The sequence below is a fragment of the Xyrauchen texanus genome, chromosome 20 (assembly GCF_025860055.1).
Source record: "Xyrauchen texanus isolate HMW12.3.18 chromosome 20, RBS_HiC_50CHRs, whole genome shotgun sequence".
Classification (NCBI taxonomy): Eukaryota; Metazoa; Chordata; class Actinopteri; order Cypriniformes; family Catostomidae; genus Xyrauchen; species Xyrauchen texanus.
In genome coordinates, this window is record NC_068295.1 from 18,751,604 (window position 1) to 18,774,753 (window position 23,150).

The window sequence follows — 23,150 nt, forward strand, 5'->3', positions numbered from 1 at the left end:
GCATTACCAAATAAAATGAATAATTTATACAAAAGTTAACACTGGGGCACACTGCAACGGATCAACGTATCCCACCAAATTAATCTGAATAATAGTCTCAGTGAAATCTGCCATGACTATATCAAATAACATATTAAATAATTTACATGAGATTGGAAAACAAACATTTCATACATGGGCTATTAGACAACATTTATAAGCATTCAACTTCCAAAGGCACTTTTGTCTGGTCTGATACGAAATTAGAGACAGTTAATAAATAAGGTGAATATGAATCATATTTCACATGGTTATGCTTTTAAATATATTGTAGCTATTGCTCTCCCTCAGCATGAAATAATAAAGTACGATTGTAATAGATTTGAAATCTTATGTAAGGGGTCCTGTTTCCAAATATTGATATCTTGTAGTCTAACAAGAGTGAAAAAGACCTGCCCTAGCTCGAAATCATTGTCTCCTCTTTCCATGACCAAACCAAACAAGTATTATCAAAAGTATCCAAAGACAATAGAAGTAACAGAAATGACATTTCCCAAACTTAAATGATGCACTTGTCATTGTTGTTGAGTTTTTGTGACGTTTTGAAAAATCTGTGGAGTTTGTTTTAATAAATCTCCTCTCCCTTGTGTTGAAAAGGGAATCCCAGTGAGTTTCATTGTGGGGTTTTTGACCAATTGGGTCTCTCAGCCCAGAATTGGAGGCTTAGTTTTACCCTGCCTCTTTGGCATTTTGATTGATGTTCCCGTGGCTGCATCCGGCAGGCTAAGCTATAAGGGTAAAAGGGAGGCAGTAAAAAAAGACAATCGTCTGTAGTTCAGCCTCTCACACATACTCATGCAGTCCACGCTATTAGATAAAGACAAGTCAGAACTGAACTGCATTATAGTTGCTGTATGATAACACGGCGACGTGGAGAATCCTGTAGGCTTGCAGGAGCGCGCGTCTCTCCACACCATGGATCATATGGGAGCGCATCTCCACCAGACACACGCAGACACCATCAGTTTTGGGATTGATCAGATTCTTAACAATGCAGACCAGGGGAGCTGCATGATCTCCAACCCCAGAATGCAGGACCTGGACTACGGTTTGGGGTGCATAGTCAGCACAGCGTACAATACCATGACTGGCAACTACAATGTAAATAACTCGGCTGGATACAATGGAAACTCGTGCAGTGTTAGCTCGCTCGGCGGCTCGTACAACATGAACTTGGGCTCGAATGTTAATGGGAATTGCCTTAATTCTTCGGGAGTGATCCGGGTGCCAGCGCACCTACCGCTGAGCAGCATTCATTCATCCATTCCCACCAGTGGTGCCACGGTGCCAAGTATGGGAAGCATGGGCACCATTAACAATCTCACGGGATTAACGTTTCCATGGATGGAGAGTAACCGGAGATATACCAAAGACAGATTTACAGGTAACAGCACTTACTCCAAACTTTTAGTGGATGCCACTGATTTTATTATTCGTTCTTATTCAGAAGTATCCATCCATAATAGATCTAATGCGTTAATTAAAATTAGCCTATTAGAATACCTTCACTGTTTAAGTTACTTCATTAAATAATATTCTCCTATTTTGTTGATAAGAACGCATATAAAACAGCACCATCTGTAGATATTCCTTTATACACTTTAAATGAGCGTTTCTATGCACATTATTAATTAATCAAGAATCATTATCAATCATAGATCATTCATAAATTTAGCTATAATATCACAAATTATTTTAAAATGCATATACGATTTTCCTCTCTGATGATTGATGTAGTCTTACAATAAAATAAAAAAATAAAAAATAATAATTCAGCAGTCTATGGTTGTATTTTTATTAAGATTTTATTTATGATCTTTTTTTATTTATTTTTATTACATGAAAACCATGTTAGTCTGTGTACAATAGCACATTATATTGATTTGTCACACCTGTAAACAACAGTATAACGTTTATTATTAGCCTCATGTTTTTAGCATTATGACTTATGAAAACTGCATTAACATTTAGGCTATTCCTTGTCTTCATGCGTCCAAATTAATAAGGAAATGGCAAAAAGAAAAGTATTATGCGCAAGAAATATTACTGGCTATTTGCTCGCTTTGCTGAACCTATGTAATATGTTTCCTGATTGCATAGTGTTTAAAAGACAAAATTCATCTTTCTCCTCTGTGAATGTTCATTTTGCTCCACACTGCTTGGCTCAATCGTTTTGCTGATTTCTCCCGCTTGCTTTCACCCTGTCTCTCAATCCAGTGGCCCTCTCACCGTTCACTGTAACACGCCGTATAGGTCACCCGTACCAGAACCGGACCCCTCCGAAGAAGAAGAAGCCCAGGACGTCGTTCACGCGCCTCCAGATCTGTGAGCTGGAGAAACGCTTCCACCGGCAAAAGTATCTGGCGTCAGCTGAGAGAGCAGCCTTAGCGAAAGCACTTAAAATGACTGACGCACAGGTCAAAACATGGTTCCAGAACAGAAGAACGAAATGGAGGTAAGCTGTTGACATTTAGTGATGGCTTTTAAATCCACTCGCATATGCATTCTCTTCTCAGTCTCACCAATTCCAGCGGATTACAGTTTGAAAAGTAGGTACGCCAGGACGATATCTTAAAACATTCCACAACGTGCTGTTTGTTATGCCTAGATAATTTATGAAGTTAATACACACACACACACACACACACACACACACACACACACACATATATATATATATATATATATATATATATATATATATATATATATATATATATATATATATATATATATATCTATGTGTGTGTATTAACTTCATAAATTATCTGTGCTGTGTATATATATATATATATATATATATATATATATATATATATATATATATATATATATATATATACACAGCACACATTTTAATTAATTTAATCATTAATTTTGGAATGACCAACATGGGCCTATTTAAAACATATTGGTCTTGTAGGTCGGCCTTTTCCGTCATCGTGAAATACAGAGTTTCTAAGAAAGGTATAGGCTAATAATGCTTCATATGTCATTGGCTACCTAGGCCTGGACATTGATTACCAAAGGCTCAAAGGCTTATCAGACATTAATGGACAAGCAAAGGTGATGATCGAGTTTGCAGTTTGACAGCAATCTGTTCTATTGTGGCCTGTTAATTAACGGAAATCAAGCATATCATTGCTGCTCAAGCAAAAGTCGATGTTGTGATGTTTTTGTGCAACCAACATTTACAGTCAGAGCATTATACAAACATATAAAGTACATTTGAATACTATTAATTCACTATGAATAGGCTCCTAATAAAAAACTGTGTCAAAGGCTAAGTCCGTGATTGGCTCTGAACTTGACTCTGACTTCTAGGAACCTGAACATTAATGTACATAAAAGTATATTTATAGTAATATTATCATACACATATATTATTGTATTATATTGGTAACACTTGAATACAAGGTTCCATTTGTTAACATTAGTTAACGAACTAACAATAAACAATACTCTTAAAACATATATTAATCTTGGTTAATGAAAGTTCATTTCAAAATCTGGTAATACATTTTTAAAATCAAAAGTTGTATATGTTGACATTAGTTAATGCACTATTAACTAATATGAACTAACAATGAACAATTGTATTTTTATTAACTAACATTAACAAAGATAAATTAATGCTGAAAAAAATGATTGTTCATTTTCAGTTCAGGATATCTATTCCTAAAACTAATGTTAACGAAAGGAACCTTATTGTAAAGTGTTATCATTATATATTCCACACAGTATTAATATAGCTTTTGCTGTATAGATTATATATTAAAATAGATTTCCACTTGGTTTGAGTGACTTCCAAAATATGAAAAAAGAAAATTAAAAACCGCTGTGATGTAAGGTGCGCCAGATGTCTGCATAAATCCACTTTATGAAATAATGATGCCAAGACTCAATTAACTCATTCTTATCCTATTCATTGTAATCGATTTCCGCACGTTTATTTAAAACTCCTTGAAATGTTCTTTCGTTCATTCATTTGTTCCTCCATTCACCAAGTCGTTCTTTTGTACTTAGAAAATACAGTTTAGCCAGCCATTATATAAACTTGACCATTAGAACAAATGAAATCATTATGACCGACTAGATGGTTTGACTTCTGTGCTTTGATCCTAACAGGAGGCAGACAGCAGAAGAAAGAGAAGCCGAGCGACAACAAGCGAACCGAATCCTAATGCAACTTCAACAAGAAGCATTTCAAAAGACTATAAACCAACCTGTTACTCCTGACCCAATCTGCCTTCACAACAGCTCTCTGTACGCACTTCAGAACCTCCAGCCTTGGACTGAGAACACGGCGAAAATCAGCAGCGTTCCCAACAGTGATTAAGTTGAGGATCTTTTTTATGGACGTGCGATGGAAAGGGAAATTGGTCAACATTATATTAATGTCTTCTTTATTTTCGTAACATTAGGCCTACTTTTTTATTTGTAACCTGTATTATGCAACTGGCGAGCTCAATAAATACTTGATTTTCATTACAGTCGAGTAGAATAATCTGGGCCATTGACACTTTTAAAGATTTGATCGATTTCATTGTATTTATTTCGATTTCAAAATGCCACGAACAAATTGTACGTCAACCGTAATTGTATCTTTATAGCCTACAGTAGCCTATATGGGAACACTTAAATAACTTTCATTAACAAGTAATTATTCAATAGACAAATATTCTTAACAGTTCAGTGGAGACGTAGCCTATAGCCAACAATTACATTTTAACAACCTGAAAAATATGCATCAAAATGTCATTCTATTTGTATGTTATTCTAGGCTAATGGAGCTGTTTGTACTTAACTGATGATCTGTTTAGCAGTGTAACCTATTGTTTGTTATAAACAAAGTTATTACAAAGTGTTGCCCAATTTTTTCTTCTTTAGGCGTTTCGATGTCGTTTTTTTTACAATCACAAATCAATGCTGCGTAAAGGCCAACATGGAGGAATTGCATTTTTGCACGTTTGTTAATTAGCATTTTGTGAACAAATTCGTTGTGTGGATTAAAAATACAGGAAATGACGTGCATAATCGGCTTTCATTCTCTATATTTGTGATAAATGAGGAGTATGTGGTATAATGTCTAAAGCACTTGTTAGGGCTATGCGGGAATGGGAAATTATTTCGGAAAAATCATTGTCAAATGTGTCATTCTTTTAATATTATTTGTGATTTTTGTTTTTCGAGCAGGATAGTTTGTCTTTTATATATTTCACTTGAATGTTGTCGGGACCCTAATCAGTGATCATTTATTTTGTCAAAATATTAAAAGTAGGGCCTACCAGTAAAAAAAAAAAAAGCAAAAGCCGACTTATTACTCAACACGTTTTTTTTTTAGTTTTCATTTTTACACAATCAACATTTTCTTAGGCAGATAAACTGTGTTCATAACACTGTTGTTTTTGTTTTCAACTTTCTCCAGAAATTGTGTTTCCTTTTTAAATTATATTTTATTCTAGCTTCATATCATAAGTTCCCCAAAGTCTTTTTCCTCATGAATGACTGAATATCTATGAGCAGGTTTCAGGGTCACTCCAACTGTTCCACTTGTTTAGCGCTTTATTTTGTTGAGTACCCATAGCAACACTTTGCAAGTTTTGTGAAAGATCCCAGATATCTGTGATGGATCTATACTCGAAGTGAATGACAGGTTTGGTTGCATGATAAATGTATGTCTTTCCTATTGTATGGAGAGTGCAAAAGTGTGCTTGTGATATTAACAATGTGCAGATGTGAGGGTGTGACTGAAAATAACCAGATACTTTTCTAGTACTGCAACGGAAGATGGTTTACGTTTCATCATCTCTTCCAAAATCTTATAATGTGTTACATAGGCTTAAGTGTCGCTTAAAAAGTTCCAGAATAGGGATATGAGGCATTTTGCCATTTTCAATAATTCTTATGCAAAAGCTGGGATTCGCGAAATACTAACGTTTCCTAAAAGCATCATACTTTAAGTAATGTGCAACTTTCCTCGTTGATCTGCAAGTGCTATATGCATAGGAGACTCATGCAGTCACCTGCAGGACAACCGCAACATTACACCTTAACAGTTAATGTTGCAAGTCGCAATGCCCAGACTTTCCACATTAAGCAAAGTGAATTGAATATTTCTGAACCCTGTTAAAAAGCGATCATTATATCTTTTAGTAAATTACTATATTGTTTGGTAATTTTCAAGGCTTTATTATTTGTTCATAAGTAATAATAGGCTTTATTATTTGTTCATAAGTAATAATAGGCTAATATAATACTTTATTTTAGAAAAGTTTCGTTGTATAGTTTTCTTATGCTCGCAAATAAAATACCGCTTTTATGGATCCGATTCATAGCATGGCATGATGAAATCTGTTTTGTTTCAACGCAATTAAGCAAAAATCCCTTTACATACGCTATAATTTTACTTAATACAATTTCGTCAGTGTACTATAATGTTTATTAATTCAAAATTAATAAAGAATGGATGATTGTTCAATTATGACTTTTTTTTATTGGATTTGACATGGCTTTATAAAAGTGAAATTAAATTAATTATTCGAATTAAATACTAAGCAACAATCGAAATGGCCATTAAAAGCTATAAAAAGAACATATTTATTTTATATTTGCCGAAGTGAAAGGATTAACAATAACTGTCTGTAAAATATATTTGTCGTACTTTCCCTGAAACATTCTGCACTTTTTAAGCGCTACCGCGACTCTCTCTGGTGTTTTTGGTGTCCCTACATGATGACGCACTCTACGTCACTTTCCATCGTCAAAGCATTATACAGTTGTATAATCATAAAAGAGCTCTGATCTTTATGTTGATTCTGCAACAGGGAAAGCGTTTATAACACACCAGTGCAGCATACAGGCCAAATGTTTCTTTTACGTGTTTGCTGTACTACAGCAAGAGGTTTTGTAAACAGAAGTTTGATTTTAGAGTCGACTTTTACAGGTGAGTGCGATACATTTTTTGACCGTGGATGAACCGTGCATAAGGATGCTTGCACAACAGGCATTCAGTTCTAGTGTGTCATATTCTAGTGTGTCATATTAAACCGTATTATTTCAGATACTCTTTTATTTATTTCTGTAATACGTATACATTTGTTGAAAGCGATTAAAACACTGCACGAACGAGTTTCTGCAGATTTGTTGAAATATCTCTATGCACTCCCCTGCAGCATGTCAAAGGACAGCAGGATATGCATCTGGTGGGGTGGCCAAAGATAAGGAACCTTTAAAGAAAGCGAAAACACCCCAAGGACGCTTTGACATGGACGAAACTGAGTCAAAATCTAAAGATGCCCTTGAAAGTAGGACCACATCTCTGTTATATACAGTATTACAATTGTGGTACACATAAAGTGCAGATGCTATCTATAATGTGTCTAGGATAGCTAAGAAGTTATTTTGGGTAGCTCAGCAAGTATTGATGCTGACTACCACCCCTGGAGTCATGCGTTCGAATCCAGATTGTGCTGAGTGACTTCAGCCAGGTCTCCTAAGCAACCAAATTGGCCTGGTGCTAGGGAGGGTAGAGTCACATGGAGTAACCTCCTCGTGGTCGCGATGAGTGGTTCTCGTTCTCAGTGGGGAGCGTGGTAAGTTGTGCATTGATAGCGGAGAGTAGCATGAGTCTCCACATGCTGTGAGTCTCCATGGTGTCATGTACATGTGATAAGATGTGCGGATTGACTGTCTCAGAAGTGGAGGCAACTGAGACTTGTCCTCCACCACCCGGATTGAGGCGAGTAACCGTGCCACCATGAGGAACCTAGTAAGTAGTGGGAATTGCACTTTCCAAATTGGAGAGCAAAGGGGATACAAATTTTTATATATAAAAAAAGTATTTTCTGTATGGTAACAGAATACATGTTGTCCTTACACCCTTCCATTTCTGAAGTTCACTTTAATATATTTAGCGGTTTCAAACTGAGTGTCACATGTAAATTTAAACAATTAGTTGGCCCTGGACATCTAAACAAGGTATCATAATATGAAAAATCTTATACAAAAACATGAGATTTTTTCATATAACCTAATAATTTTTCCCTAAACAGGATTTCCAGATGATGTGAATCCAGAAACTAAGGAAAAAGGTGGTCCCAAAGGCCCCGAACCAACACGATATGGTGACTGGGAGAGAAAGGGTCGTTGTATTGATTTTTAGGTCACTGTGTTAAAAATATCCAAAATTAATAATTTAAACATTTGAATTTGATTTATCACTGTTCTGAGATACAAAAAGAAATGAAATAAGAAAGGGTGGATCTCTCTCCTTTAATGGTATCAGCCTATTAGTATTGGAGTACTACTTAAACTGTAAACTTTAGACTGTTCAGTCTTCAATGGGCAATTTGAGAAAACTCAAAATTGTGACTTTATTTGTAATTATGGCAATCTATTTTTTTCCTATTGGAAATAGGGCACAGTATAGTATGTGCACAGCCTGTCTGGTTTGTTCAAAGAATAAATCTATTAAATCATAATAGATTTTTTTAGGCTTTGTAAGAGGCTACAGGACATCTTATTTCTATCTCTTTTCTATTTCTATCTATCATGTCATCAATCATCTTTGTTTTGTCAACAAAATACGAATAAAAGTTTTTTGTTGTAACTCTAATAGTTATGAATTCTTCATCTTTTTAGTGTTTCATCAGACTTTAATCTGGAAGGAATACAGAGGAGAGGTTGTACCATATCAGCCTTAATGCAGATAGGGGTTAAATGTATTATCTACACAGTGCACAATAGTACGGCTGGAAGAGATAGGTCGTTCAGCATTTGAACCCTTGTAAAAATGTACCCTGGTTTTACTGTATGTCTCTTAACTATTGTGACTGTTTTATTTTGACAGCAACTTACAGTACAATACATGGCTCAGGAAAAGACCTCATTATAACATATGTCTTACAGTTTTTGTATTAAAAATCAATGTCTTCCATTTGTATTATTAATTACTTATTGAAAATTATTGAGAGGTGCATTTATTATATTAGCAAGAATTCAGCAAATCTACATATCTTTTTAAATAATTTATGTTAAATAATAAAATTTCACTACAAGGATGAAAAAGTTAATAATTTCCAGAGACATGTGAATTTATTCCAGAGAAATTAATTTAAGACTAAAATTATAGTTAAACTTTGAATTGGTTAAATAATAATACTCAATTTACACCAGAACAGATGTCACACCACACTAATAAAACAGGGTCAAGGTTTTCACTTTTGTCTTCACAAAAGGTGTGACCATCTATATTACTCACATTACTGTATTTAGAGTAGTGCATTACAATGGTAGGCTGAATTCTGTGCACAATTTTGAAATGTTTTTCCATCAATGTATAGGCTATTGTCAATAAGATATTCCAATGGAATTTTGAAACATCTATGAAACAATCTATGAAATATACATACCTATGCAATAGAGCTGTTCATGTTGTAGTTCAAAAAACCGGAAGAGAATTCACCATGGGTTTTCTCTGGATTTTCTTATGGGTTTTTATAATGGGGTTTTTGAATTTATGAGTAAAATAAGGTCTGTAGTAAACATTACTTGACCATACATGGACGTTTTGTTATGAAAATTCAAAGGAAACCAGATACATTCTAAAATGGAGCCTACAAGGTTATCAAAACGCATAACGCAGCTGTATACAGGTGAGACAAAAGGCCATTTTTATGGACGTCTATGGAGGAGATGCATCTGCGTGCTGAATAAACCGCTTTTGAGAGGAAACATCTCACCACTTATTGAATTGACAGCCTGTCCGATAATCTTCAACATGTTCTAAAAAAATCCTTTTGAGATGAAATATGTGTGGATATTACTATGATAAAAATGCTGTTTTATAAGAGATGTTGGAGTAGAGAATGAAGCGACACATTTACATTATTAACACCAGCCTAGAGATTCTTTTATTATTGTCTCCAGCTCAGAAAAATTGCATCGATGAATTAAAATAAGTGTTTGGTATTAAAATATTATACATTTGGTACAATACTGTATATTATCTAATAAAAACAAAAATAAATTGAGATAGGATTTTTTCCTTTGGCTTTTAGGATTCAACAATTAAATTAGACTTAAATAAATTGTAATGATTAAAATATTATATATGTAATTATATTATTGTAATGACTATTATGCGGTGTGTGCCCAACAATGCTGATATAAAATAGTATACACTGGTGGCCTAAAGTTTGGAATAATGTACAGATTTTGCTGTTTTGGAAGGAGATTGGTATTTTCATTCACCAAAGTGGCATTCAACTGATCACAAAGTATAGTCAGGACATTACTGATGTAAAAAAACAGCACCATCACTTTTTGAAAAAAGTCAAATCTAGACAGGCCCCATCTCCAACACCTTATCCTTGAGTAATCATGCTAAATTACTCATTTGGTACTAGAAGATCACTTGCCATTATATCAAATACTGCTGAAAGCTATTTGGTTCGTTAAATGAAGCTGAATATTGTCTTCGTGTTTGTTTTTGAGTTGCCACAGTATGCAATAGATTGGCATATCTTTAGGTCAAAAATGGCAAAAAAGAAACAGCTTTCTCAAGAAACTTGTCAGTCAATCATTGTGTTGAGGAATGAAGGCTATACAATGCTAGAAATGGCCAAAAAAAAAAACCCTGCAGATTGCATACAAAGGTGTACACTATATTCTTCAAAGATAAAAAACAACTTGCTCTAACAAGAACAGAAATAGATGTGGAAGGCCTGATGTACAAATAAACAAGATGATAAGTACATCAGAGTCTCTAGTTTGAGAAATAGACATCTTCCATGTCCTCAGCTGACAGCTTCATTGAATTCTAACAGCTCAACATCAGTTTCATGTACAACAGTAAAGAGAAGACTCGGGGGAGTTGGCCTCATGGGAAGAATTGCTAAGAAAAAGCCACTTTTGAAACAGAAAAACAAAAAGAAAAGTCAGAGTGGGCAATAAACAGTCATTGGACAACAGATAATTGGAAAAGAGTGTTTTGGATCTTATCTCGATTGAGCTTTTGTGGGATCAGCTAGACTTAAAGACAAGACAGCCACATCCATTTTCGCTTTCATTGTTGATGGGTTTTAGAGCAGGGGGATCGCCAAAGTGGATTGCGCAACCTTAAAGTCCAGGGCCCCCTGGGCAGTCAAGGGCCCCTGGGCACTGGCCCGGTCTGTAATCCATCCCTACCAGTGTCAGTGGCAGGTGCTTGCCAGTTAGAAATCTGTCCGACTTGCTGTGATGTCATGGTGACGTATGCCAAAAAAGCAAGGCGCAATTGGATTTTTCCAGCTGCGCAATCTGCAAGCATGATGGGAAATGTCTAGCTGATGACACAGCTTGATGCTCATTGGCTTAAACAACTGTGATGAAAAACAAATAATAATAAAAAAGCACTGAAAACATGTAAGTGAAAAAAGAAAAGAAAAAGATAACCGGCCTGAAAAGATTGGACTACCAGCTACAAAACAAAAATTTGTGCCTGCCTTTTGCTGGTTTTACTAAGCTGGTTTCTTGGTCATACCAAGAAAAAAGAAGCAGAAGTAGAAGAAAAAATAAAACATGGGAATATTTAAAACAACTAAAATGTCTGGCAATGTAACTTATATTATTATGGTGACTATGTATAAATACCTCTTGTTTGTATGGCATTGAAGGAATAAAAACCAATCGTGTTGTTTCGATTCTTCTAAAATGATTAAAAAAAAATAAAAAATCTCTAATATCACGTTTTATGTGTATTAATTATATGTGAATATTCCCAACACTGTGATCAACAGTACGATCTCTGTTGGGATAAATCATATTTCTGAAATATCTAAAATAGGTGTCTTTTTTTTATTTTACTACAAATTAATGGAAAGACACGTCTATGGGGAAAATTATATAACATGTACATTGAGTGTTTTTTTTCCATCGTATTTATTTTCATTTTAAAGCAACATCATTTAAATGATATACACTTTACCAGCAACAGCGCATGAACGTGAATCCCACGATATCTGCCTTTGATCTAGAAGGTGTCTGATCCAGTACGAGAAGTGAGAATTGTCAGACTTGACAGCACTTATTTCACTCTATTTTCAAGGCGAGGCGTTTGGCAACAAACGAGCCTGTTGGTATAAGCGTGGAGGTTGATATATCTGCATAATTCGTTCATCTCAAACGAGCCTAATATCTCTGAGAGAACCCATGGCGAATTATACTTCCGGGTTCGCCTACAAATTGACGTCATGGCTGAACAGGTCTATGACGTAAACGTTTTAGTGGGAACATAGTTTCGTCTTGAAATATAAGTATAATTTTTCATTTTATAAATACATAAAAATAAAATAAAAAGTACTCAAGAGAATGCTTTGATTCATCAAAACGGGTTTGTTTTTGTTATTTTTAAATACATTTTATGTTAGCTCACCGTACCTTTTATGTCTCCGTTTCCGCTTCCGGTCAGTTCCACCAATCTGCCATATTCCGCCGATCCTTCTCAAGTCAGCCGCCTCTCTGCCGCCGTGAGGCCATCGTAGTTTCATTTATTGGGTGATGGTCTTCAATCTATCACGCTCCAGTTTAACAGAGTGATTCGGTGGAAAGGCCGGTGATTTTATTCAGAGACTTTGACAGGAAACGGGCAGAGATGACGACGCGATCGGAGAGGGAAAAGGCTCTGAAACTGAACGAGCAGCATCAGGCCATTCTGTCCAAAATGCTGAGAGAGGATGATAACAAGTACTGCGCCGACTGCGAAGCCAAAGGTGAGATGATCACACCCTTAAACACTCATGAGATGCTTTGATCACCTGTACAGGGACTTTGTGTCAAAACTTAGTGAACAGCTCATCTATACAGCGTTTTTGGGCATCACAGGCGCGTTTGAACGTTCGAATGTGATGATGCCCAAAATGCTGTCTAATGTTCTAGTCGCTACTACGATGCCCAGAAGTGCTGTTTAGAAAGGCAGCTCACTGTTATCACTATTGAGCCATGTGTCCTTGATCAAAATCATTATTTATGTATGAATGGAAAACCAGTCTGGAGTTGAAGTGATCAGCTGGTCTGATATACTGTGTCATACTGATGTTTCACTGGTTCAGGTGTGATGTCAGAGTTGCTGGTGTATAAAACCTGTACCTCCCAGTCTTAGTGCACTGAAACAAGTATGACAACTTTGATGACCTAAATGAGAAAGCGGTTCTTGTAGACAACATCTCTGTATGGTTTGGTTAACATATTTACATGTTTAATAAGGGTTCACCCCAGCAGAGATCATAGTATATCCAGAATTGAATGTGATTTTGGTTTGTAACCTCCAGGCATTTCATGACATTTTGTATCTTAAAGGGATAGTTAATCCAAAAATGAAAATGGTCTCATCATTTACTTACCCTCATGCCATCCCATATGTGTTTGACTTTCTTTCTTTTAAAGAACAGTTATTTTTTTTGAAGAATAGTTCAGCTCAGGAGGTCCATACGCCTCTAGGCATCAAACAGGTTCCTTGACTGCCGAACTGTTCAGTATATTACGTAGCCTAGTTGTTACAGCATAAAGCCTACAATTGGTATACTTGTGTAAAATACCAAAATATTGCTTTTTTATTTCCTCACAATTGTTTCAAATAGGGATGGAACAATACAATTTTTCCTCTTCTGAGTCCGATACCTGAACTATCAGTATCATCTGATACTGTTGTTGTTTTTTCTTATTGAGTTTACATCACTTCAACATCAACATCTATAATTCACTGTGTGGAACTGATTGGGAGTACTCTGTGTAAAGAAACAAAAACATCTAGCAATACATTATTTCATTATAAAAAAGAAAAAGAAAAAAGTTACATAAGAGCATGTGCAAAACTTTATTGTAGTCTGTAGGATGCAGCAGCAAATATAACAGTAATTCCAGTGTAAGTCTTCAGTAGAAAAGAAGTCAGTTCTCTACATATATTAACTTGTATCTGAACTTGTAAATGGTTTCAGAGTTCTCTCTCTATCATTTTAGTTTTATTAGTATATCAATCCACTTTTCAATCACACAGTAATTTTTGAAACTCAATTTGTTTTTATTGTAATTTCTATGAATAATAATAATTTAATGATACATTTAGGTTGCATTTTCTTAAGGCTATTATTTTGAAAGTCTGGCGCGGAGTGCTGCATGAAGTTTGTGTTTGAGTGTTTGTTTGTAGGCTAATTTGCAGTAGTGTAATACACTTTTCATTCAACATCTGGTAAAATGCTTGTCTGGTGCTGTTTTCAATGCATGTTTTAGGTGGACTGAACTATTGATCATCTACATTTGAGATGGAGTTTGTGTGGAGCCTCTGCATTTATGTGTGTTTGTTTCGGCAGAGTGGTGCTCATTCAGTAAAGTGTGGTGCCAAAGACTACTTAGCTGTGCATGCTGACTGTATATTGATTATTAAACACAGCCTTTTGCAATTCACAAAGCTTTTGAATGACTGTAAGAGCCTAAAAAAAAGCATGAGTTTTATGTACTACTTTAATGGTGATTTGAAGGTTAATTATGTCATTATTTGAGTTTGACAGTAACGTCAATGACCAACATGTGGTATCAGATTTGGATCAGGTTTGTCGGACCGATACCCGATCCGGGAAAAAACGTCAGTATTGGACCCGATACCGATCCAGATATTGTATCAGTGCCATCCCTAGTTTCAAAGCTTCCTCTTCATGCACATGCCTAAACTCTTATAGAATAGTACTTAGTACCCATTAATTTCCCTTGAAATTATGCAAGATCACAAAGGCAGATCTTTTTGTTTCTGTCTTTAAATTCTGTTATAATCCCTTATCTGTCTTACCATTGAAGTCCAATATCTCCATGCAGATCAGACCTTACTCCAGGCTCAGTGAGGAAGTCTTGTTGTCTTTTGATGAATAGTCTCCTATGTTGTATATCTGAGAATAAGGCAGAAGGTAGTTATGAGCTCTGCACTGTCCCAGGCCACCACCTTCTCAAGCTCTCCTCTCAGCTTTCTGAACCAGACAAGTTTCTTCCACGTTGTGCTCTTTGGTGTCTTAAGTTCAGCCACACCTCACTGCTCATTTTGTCAGGCCTCTTTCTGCCTTTCTCTTTCTCTATTGCTGCGTCTGGATTCGCCTACTTGTACTACGCCCTTAAATTATGTAGGCTACTTTTGTTATAGAAAAACACACACGTCAAATGTGCACAAGTATTGAGACAAACTATTATGCCATAAAATTGCAAACAGTTTGAAAAACACAGACCCTTTGGTCACATAATTATGCCACTGTACACTGACCTGTCAATCATCCTGTTACATTTATCAATACATTCACGCTCCTTATTTAATTTTTACTATCAATCATTAATTATTCCTCAATCCATTTATGCTATCCTATAATGCTTGCTACCATATTGAAGAGAACAAGCAGCATGTCGATGAAGATCTGTCACAGGTCTTTCGTGTGGAGATCCACTGATGTTTTACATATGATGCATGCAGTAATGTGTAATCAAAATGGTATTGAAACCTTTCGTTAAAGATTATTTTCAAGATAGAAAGCTCTTAACAGACATGAGCATCCACAATATGCAAAACAAATAGAGTAGATGGACATAAAAGCATGCAGGTATGATGATAATAATTATTAATCACTCAAACCCTTTTCTGTTTACTGTGTAAATGGAGCAGCTGATCGTTTGCAACGTATAAGCCCATCAGTGTGTTCGTCCTACAGCAAGAACAAAGTAGTTTATTTTCGCAGTATTCAACCATGAATCTTATGTGATGAAACAGTTATTGTTGTTCTGAAGCTAATCTTCCATTGAGCTTGGGATTGTGGGCAATATTAGCCGAAAATGCGTGCACAGACCCACACTTTGAATATCTACCAGTAGTAGTAGACCATCTTGGCAACTTTGGCATACCTTTTTTAACATACAATGATTTGAGACATAGCCACAGTTGTTTTTTTTTTTTTTTACTTATGTTCTGTGTTGAAACTGACTCCACATGGTTGCAGCATTCAGAGATTGCCATGACCTTCTGTCTTTTTAGGTAAAAAGGAAAGCAGTAAATGGAGAGTGTGGCACTGCAGGAACTGCTGTTTTAGTTGATCGATGTGACTTAATAGAAGGGATTGGTCAGACATGACTGAGCACAGTGTGTCCAGAAGCTTTTATTTACTTTGTTCAGTGCTGCTCTCACACTGCCTGATGCCACTATACTAGCTTTCACAAACACACAGAAGCTACTGTTGATAGAATAAACTCAGCCGATGTTTAAGGTCATATTTGTGTTTCGATTGTGTTGTGTTTCATAAGCTTTCGATTCAATATTGATTCATATGGGTATATTTTGGCAACAATGTCCATTTTGCTTTCATATGAAGGAAATTATCTCCGCTAATGCTGTTATCAATTTGAAAATATCATTTATACAAATTGTTTCCATTAGTTTTTCATCATATTGGTCACATTTGACCAATATGGCAACAAAAACTCACTTTTGTTGCCAGCGGTTTAGACATTAACGACTGTGTATTGAGTTATTTTGAGGGGACAGCAAATGTACACTGTTATACAAGCTGTACACTCACTGCTTTACATTGTCGCAAAGTGTAATTTCTTCAGTGTTGGCACATGCAAAGATATAATCAAATATTTACAAAAATGTGAGGGGTGTACTCACATTTGTGAGATACTTTATATATTTTGTTGCATGTATATCTTAATATTTACATGCATAATTTTTACTATTTTCAAGTATTTACATTGATATGTAGAATACGCACTATATTGGCACTGTCTCTTTAAGATTTCCGGCATCAGCCAGTGAGCCCATATTAACGAGGACGTGCATGGTTTCTTTAGTGCATCTGTGAGTTCAAGATTGATCTTGAGATTTAAGAATTTATATCGAGGTCATTCAAACAAAAATTGTGATACATCGGAAAATAAATATTTTTCTATATTATATTCTATTGTGAATATGCCTTCAATCATTATTTTTTTGCATACCTATGTTTGCTTACAGTGAGGGAAAAAAGTATTTGATCCCCTGCTGATTTTGTACGTTGGTCCACTGACAAAGAAATTATCAGTCTATAATTTTAATGGTAGGTTAATTTGAACAGTGAGAGACAGAATAATAACAAAAAAAATCCAGAAAAATGTATGTCAAAATGTTATACATTTTATTGCATTTTAATGAGGGAAATAAGTATTTGACCCCCTCTCAATCAGAGATTTCTGGCTCCCAGGTGTCTTTTATACAGGTAATGAGCTGAGATTTGGAGCATTCTCTTAAAGGGAGTGCTCCTAATCTCAGTTTGTTACCTGTATAAAAGACACCTGTTCACAGAAGCAATCAATCAGATTCCAAACTCTCCACCATGGTCAAGACCAAAGAGCTGTCCAAGGATGTCAGGGACAAGATTGTAGATCAACACAAGGCTTGAATGGGCTACAAGACCATCGCCAAGCAGCTTGGTGAGAAGGTGACAACAGTTGGTGCGATTATTCACAAATGGAAGAAACACAAAAGAACTGTTAATCTCCCTCGGTCTGGGGCTCCATGCAAGATCGCGCCACATGGAGTTGCATTGATCATGAGAAAGGTGAGGAATCAGCCCAGAACTACACAGGAGGATCTTGTCAATGATCTCAAGGCAGCTGGGACCATATTCACCAAGAAAACAATTGGTAACACGAAGAACTGAAATTGTGGTGGCATAGTGGGCTAAAGCACATAACTGTTAATCAGAAGGTTGCTGGTTTGATCCCCACAGCCACCGCCATTGTGTCTGTGAGCAAGGCACTTAACTCCAGGTGGATTGTCCCTGTAATAAGTGCACTGTAAGTCGCTTTGGATAAAAGCATCTGCCAAATGCATAAATGTAATGTAAAAGTAAATCCTGCAGCATCCCGCAAGGTCCCCCTGCTCAAGAAAACGCATACAGGCCTGTCTGAAGTGTGCCAATGAACATTTGAATGATTCAGAGGAGAACTGGGTTAAAGTGTTGTGGTCAGATGAGACCAAAATCGAGCTCTTTGGCATCAACTCAACTCGCCGTGTTTGGAGGAGGAGGAGGAGGAGGAGGAGGAGGAGTGCTGCCTATGACCCCAAGAACACCATCCCCACCTTCAAACATGGAGGTGGAAACATTATGCTTTGGGGGTGTTTTTCTGCTAAGGGAACAGAACAACTTCACCGCATCAAAGGGATGATGGACGGGGCCATGTACCATCAAATCTTTGATGAGAACCTCCTTCCCTCAGCCAGGGCATTGAAAATGGGTCGTGGATGGGTATTTCAGCATGACAACAATCCAAAACACATGGCCAAGGCAACAAAGGAGTGGCTCAAGAAGAAGCACATTAAGGTCCTGGAGTGGACTAGCCAGTCTCCAGACCTCAATCCCATTGAAAATCTGTGGAGGGAGCTGATGGTTCGAGTTGCCAAACGTCAGCCTCGAAACCTTAATAACTTGGAGAAGACCTGCAAAGAGGAGTGGGACAAAATCCCTCCTGAGTTGTGTGCAAACCTGGAGGCCAACTACAAGAAACATCTGATGTCTGTGATTGCCAAATGGGTTTTGCCCCCAAGGACTAAGTCATGTTTTGCAGAGGGTTCGAATACTTATTTCCCTCATTAAAATGCAATTCAATTTATAACATTTTTGACATGCATTTTTCTGGATTTTTTTGTCGTTATTCTGTCTCTCACTGTTCAAATTAACCTACCAATAAAATTATAGACTGATCATTTGTTTGTCAGTGGGCAAATGTACAATATCAGCAAGTTAAGTCAAGTGGCTTTTATTGTCGTTCAACCATATACAGTTAGTACATTACACAGCGAAATGAGACAACGTTCCTCCAGGACCATGGTGCTACATAAATACAACATAGGACAAACACTGAACCACATGAAACTACACAACTAAATAAAATACCTATATAAAGTGCAAGTGCAAACATGTGCAAAAAGTACGGGACAGTACAAGAAATTTCTAACAATGAATGGGACAAAAGGCACAGTGAGAGACAGTGCAGCGACCAGTACTCAGTAGTGCAAAAAGATGACAGTTTCTAAAAACGTAAACATAACATACTATGAGATAGTGAGGTAGCAGTTATTGAGGTAGCAGACCGTTATAAAGTGACAGTAATTAAAGTGCAACTCAGGGTGTGTGTGTGTGTGTGTGTGTGTGTGTGTGTGTGTGTGTGTGTGTGTGTGTGTGTGTGTGTGTGCAAACCAGACTCTGAGTATTGAGGAGTCTGATGGCTTGGGGGAAGAAGCTGTTAAACAGTCTGGCTGTGAGGGCCCGAATGCTTCGGTACCTCTTGCCAGACGGCAGGAGGGTAAAGAGTTTGTGTGAGGGGTGTGTGTGGGGTCGTCCACAATGCTGGTTGCTTTGCGGATACAGTGTTTTTTGTAAATGTCTTTGATGGAGGGAAGAGAGACCCCGATGATCTTCTCAGCTGTTCTCACTATCCTCTGCAGGGCTTTGCGTTCAGATAAAATACTTTTTTCCCTCACTGTATATGCACATAGTGAAAGTGGTTTGCCCTCAAGAGCGTTAGATATCCTGGACTTTATCTTTGTTTGTGAGCGTGTGTAACATGCCTGTTTTCGGTCGATAAGAGGCTCTGTTTTTCGGCAGGTCACCAAGGTTAGTGCGGTGGGGTGAAGACTGCTTTCGGTTAGGTCACGCATTTCAGGAAAATCTCTATTGACTGTTCAGTTTTCTGTTAGAAGGTATAAACATGTTTTTGTGTATAAAAAGGACAAAAATAGACAACCAGGCAACTGCCCTAACCAGGAGAAACATTCGGTGGAGGAAAACACCATTCTGGTCCATGTCCACACTAATCCATATTCATTTCAGAACTCTGTTTTAGTTTAATAACGTAAACGGTCTCCAAAGTATCTCACAGTCTTTGTTGACAGTGGAGGAAATTACCATTTCAGTGTGGATGAGAGGCATATACTGTATGTTGCAAAATCATTGCGTTTTCAAGCGAAAACCTATTGTGGAATTGGCCTTAGTTTTGATGCTAATTCAGATTGTGTTGTTGTGAAGGATACATTTTTGATGCACAATTTATCTCTGATTTCCTTTGCATCCATTTGGTAAAATAGTAAGTCACAGAGAGGAGAAACGGGTGTCTTTTTTAAGTTACATTTAAGATGAAAGCATAATGACTTTGAGGACATGACTTTAATAACCTTGCTTTCATCCATTAATATGTAACATCTTTGTCAGTTTGTTGTACTGTATATGCTTGTTGTATTTACTTTGCGAGTTCATGTCTCTTTTTTGCTGCATTTTATTATAGATGCCACTGTGCATGTGTATCTACTGTATATATGTGTGGAAAGTGAAGAAATTTGACGGGCACTTGAATATTGCTGAAATCTGCTGGGATTTCTATAAAATTCTGTAGGCACAGATACTGGGAAGGCTTCTGGACAGGTGAAGTAATGAGTAATGATCCAGTCATAACTGCAGGCCTCTAGACCCCAGACTGGAGTACTGAAGTTTGTCTGTGGGTCCATCCTGATTTAAGTGCTGATGTATGTGTATTGGTTTTTGCGTTGTGTCTGGCAACTGGAGAGTGTTGAGAGCAGTGTCTGTTCTACAGTCTCTTCATCCTTTACTTCCCCTGTGCACATGGACAGACAGGAAATGTGCTCTGGTACTTCCTCCTCTTTCAAACTTTCATTTATGGAGATAAGCATTGTTGAAAGCTTACATCAGCATCTTTGTGTGTGTTTTTGTCATTAAAGCCTTTTGAAGGTATGTTATGATTAAGAGAGAAAATACTTTAGCTGACAGAAAAGCCTGAAACAAATTGTTTTGTTAGTTTAATATGTTTTAGATTAGGGATGGGTCACAATGGTTGACTAGTCGACCAGAAACCAACTAGTTGATTTGTGATGTCCATTGTCTAGATTTTTGCGGTGCTAAAGGAATGCTACAGTTTCAATACAAGTTAAACTCACTCGACAGCATTTGTTGCATATTGTTACCACAATAAATACATTCTTTATTAATTATAATAAATAGTTGTTTATTAAAAAATGTAATGAAATTAAATTAGCTTGTTAATACTGACCAATTGGCTATAAAACAGATTAGTCGACTAGTCGTTTAGTCCAGGGGTTTCAGACTAGGGTCTGGGTTCCCCCAGGGGCCAGCAAAGGAGGCTTGGGGGTCCAGGGAAAATTAAAAAAAATAAGTGTAGAAAAAAGTTTGATATTTTGGAATTTGACATCTACAGTTTCATTCTGCTTTCTAAATGGTCTTATATTGACAGCCATATTTGTATATGTAAGAAAAAGAACTAAGAAAAAAAAAATCTGTGTATAGTTTTGTGATTTAAAGCTGTCACTTTTATCATGTTCAGTGGGGGTTGTAAGGCCATGTTCTCAGTAAAGCAGCTTTGGAATTATATTTATTTTTGAAATTTAATTGAAAAAGTTACCCTTCAGGTTTCAATCCAAACATTAATAGTGAAAATAAAATGGGTAAGAAAAGAGAAACACTAAGCTTAATACAAAAATATTTTTTGGAGATAATATTTTACACATTATTTCAATCATTTCTTTTGGCTTTAGTACAATAACAATATAAAATCCAATTATTTAATTTCACTAGCATGTTACTTTTCTCACAGTAAAATTGGTTCTTGATGCATATAAAGTTGCCTTACATTTCTGAAAGGGGGTCCCGCATAAAGATATCATAATTTGAAGGTCCTTGGCCTCAAAAGGTTTGTAAACCCCTGGTTTAGGCGACCCACAGACTAGACTTTTTTTTTAAACTATATTTGTTGATGCATTCTAGAAATGTCTTGGAGCAGCTGTGCCTTTACTTTGGTTGGATTCTCAGCTTCTGACACACACACACACATTTTGAGGAGTCTGACTCATTTGGGCTATGTCTAAACATGCTAACTGTCTTGCAGTTATTGGGAAAGTAAGGATGTAATTTCTTTATAATAAAATAGTGATTTCATTATTACATGCCACAAAAAGCACATATTGCATTCAGAACCCCTGACTTGTTCTCCAGAGTTTTCTATGGTCTTTGACTGCTCACAAAATATGGACCTTTTTCATTTCTATGCATTTTCTACATTTATGGTGGAGGAACATTTGCAGAATGGATTTAAATATTGTAAAATGTGTTTAATGAAGCTGAGAGTACTCATTTTGGTAGCTGAACACATTATCAAATTATTTAAAAATATATCCAAAAATATATCCAAAAGTTTATCCAAAAATTTTAATTGTCATAATTTACCCACCTGCATGCCAACTCTTACTTTCTGGAGCACAAAATAGCAGAATGTACAAGCTGCTCTTTTCCATATATTGAAAGTGGAGTGGACCAAATCATTGTTTTTACCTCCAATCGTGTGCCTTTAAAAAGAAATTCAAAGACACTACCAATTTTAGGACATAAGGACAGAAAGAAATCTAATCCAGGACTTTATTTCGCCCAGATATTAGCCTGCTGTTTTACATAATTCTCTGCCAGCTGGAGTGGTTTCAGTTAGGCCGGTATTTTGTTCTGGTTTCTAATGCTTTTCAGACATATTTCATTCCACTCACAGCAAGAAAAAAATGGCTTGCATCCACATGTCAATGTGGAGCCTGTGACTGCTGAGACTGCGATGTGTGTTTGGCAGTGATCGCTCAAGTCAGGGCCAGTGATTTAGTGCATTTGAGTGTCTGATCAGATGGACACGGAGCGGGAGGACAGACACAAGCCGTGTCACTATTGGCACTCGCTCCTAGAGCTGGCAGAGGTGATTTGAGGATATTTTCACCTGTCCTTCAAATCATGCTCAGCTGCTAGAAGTGATCGAATTTGTTTCAAGTTAATGTCAAAATTATCTCACTAGTAGAGAGAGAGAGAGTCTCTACACTTGGATACAACTCAATTTGAAAAGGGTCAACATAGTATGGTATAGCATAGCTGATTTTTAATGTGTCACAGGATTTAAAAAAAATATATCTGCCTTCTCAAGGAATCAATAGTGTTTTTAAGTGTCTGGCAAGATAACAGCATGTATTACCATGTGGATTACACTCCTCAGTATGTTTTAAATGC

General features: G+C 36.5%; 3 protein-coding genes across 6 annotated transcripts in view; all 3 read left to right on the forward strand.

Moving 5' to 3' along the window:
* The first annotated feature begins 954 nt into the window (after positions 1 to 954).
* On the forward strand, positions 955 to 4,378 carry LOC127660618 (T-cell leukemia homeobox protein 1-like). The gene is made up of 3 exons (XM_052150961.1): positions 955 to 1,423; positions 2,257 to 2,494; positions 4,168 to 4,378. The coding sequence occupies exons 1-3, from the start codon at positions 955 to 957 to the stop codon at positions 4,376 to 4,378; spliced, it is 918 nt and encodes a 305-aa protein (XP_052006921.1).
* A 2,420-nt stretch (positions 4,379 to 6,798) lies between these two features.
* LOC127660623 (succinate dehydrogenase assembly factor 4, mitochondrial-like) lies at positions 6,799 to 8,760 on the forward strand. Its single transcript, XM_052150967.1, has 3 exons — positions 6,799 to 6,985; positions 7,215 to 7,346; positions 8,094 to 8,760. Exons 1-3 carry the CDS (start codon positions 6,907 to 6,909, stop codon positions 8,201 to 8,203), a joined length of 321 nt encoding a protein of 106 aa, XP_052006927.1. The 5' UTR covers positions 6,799 to 6,906; the 3' UTR covers positions 8,204 to 8,760.
* A 3,748-nt stretch (positions 8,761 to 12,508) lies between these two features.
* Positions 12,509 to 23,150, forward strand: part of LOC127660610 (stromal membrane-associated protein 1-like) — a 148,788-nt gene continuing 138,146 nt past the window's right edge. For all 4 annotated transcript variants that reach the window (XM_052150933.1, XM_052150934.1, XM_052150935.1 and 1 more), the window contains exon 1: positions 12,509 to 12,791. In XM_052150933.1, the coding sequence (XP_052006893.1) occupies positions 12,674 to 12,791 (118 nt within the window). In that variant the 5' untranslated portion in view covers positions 12,509 to 12,673. The remainder of the gene's footprint in view (positions 12,792 to 23,150) is intronic.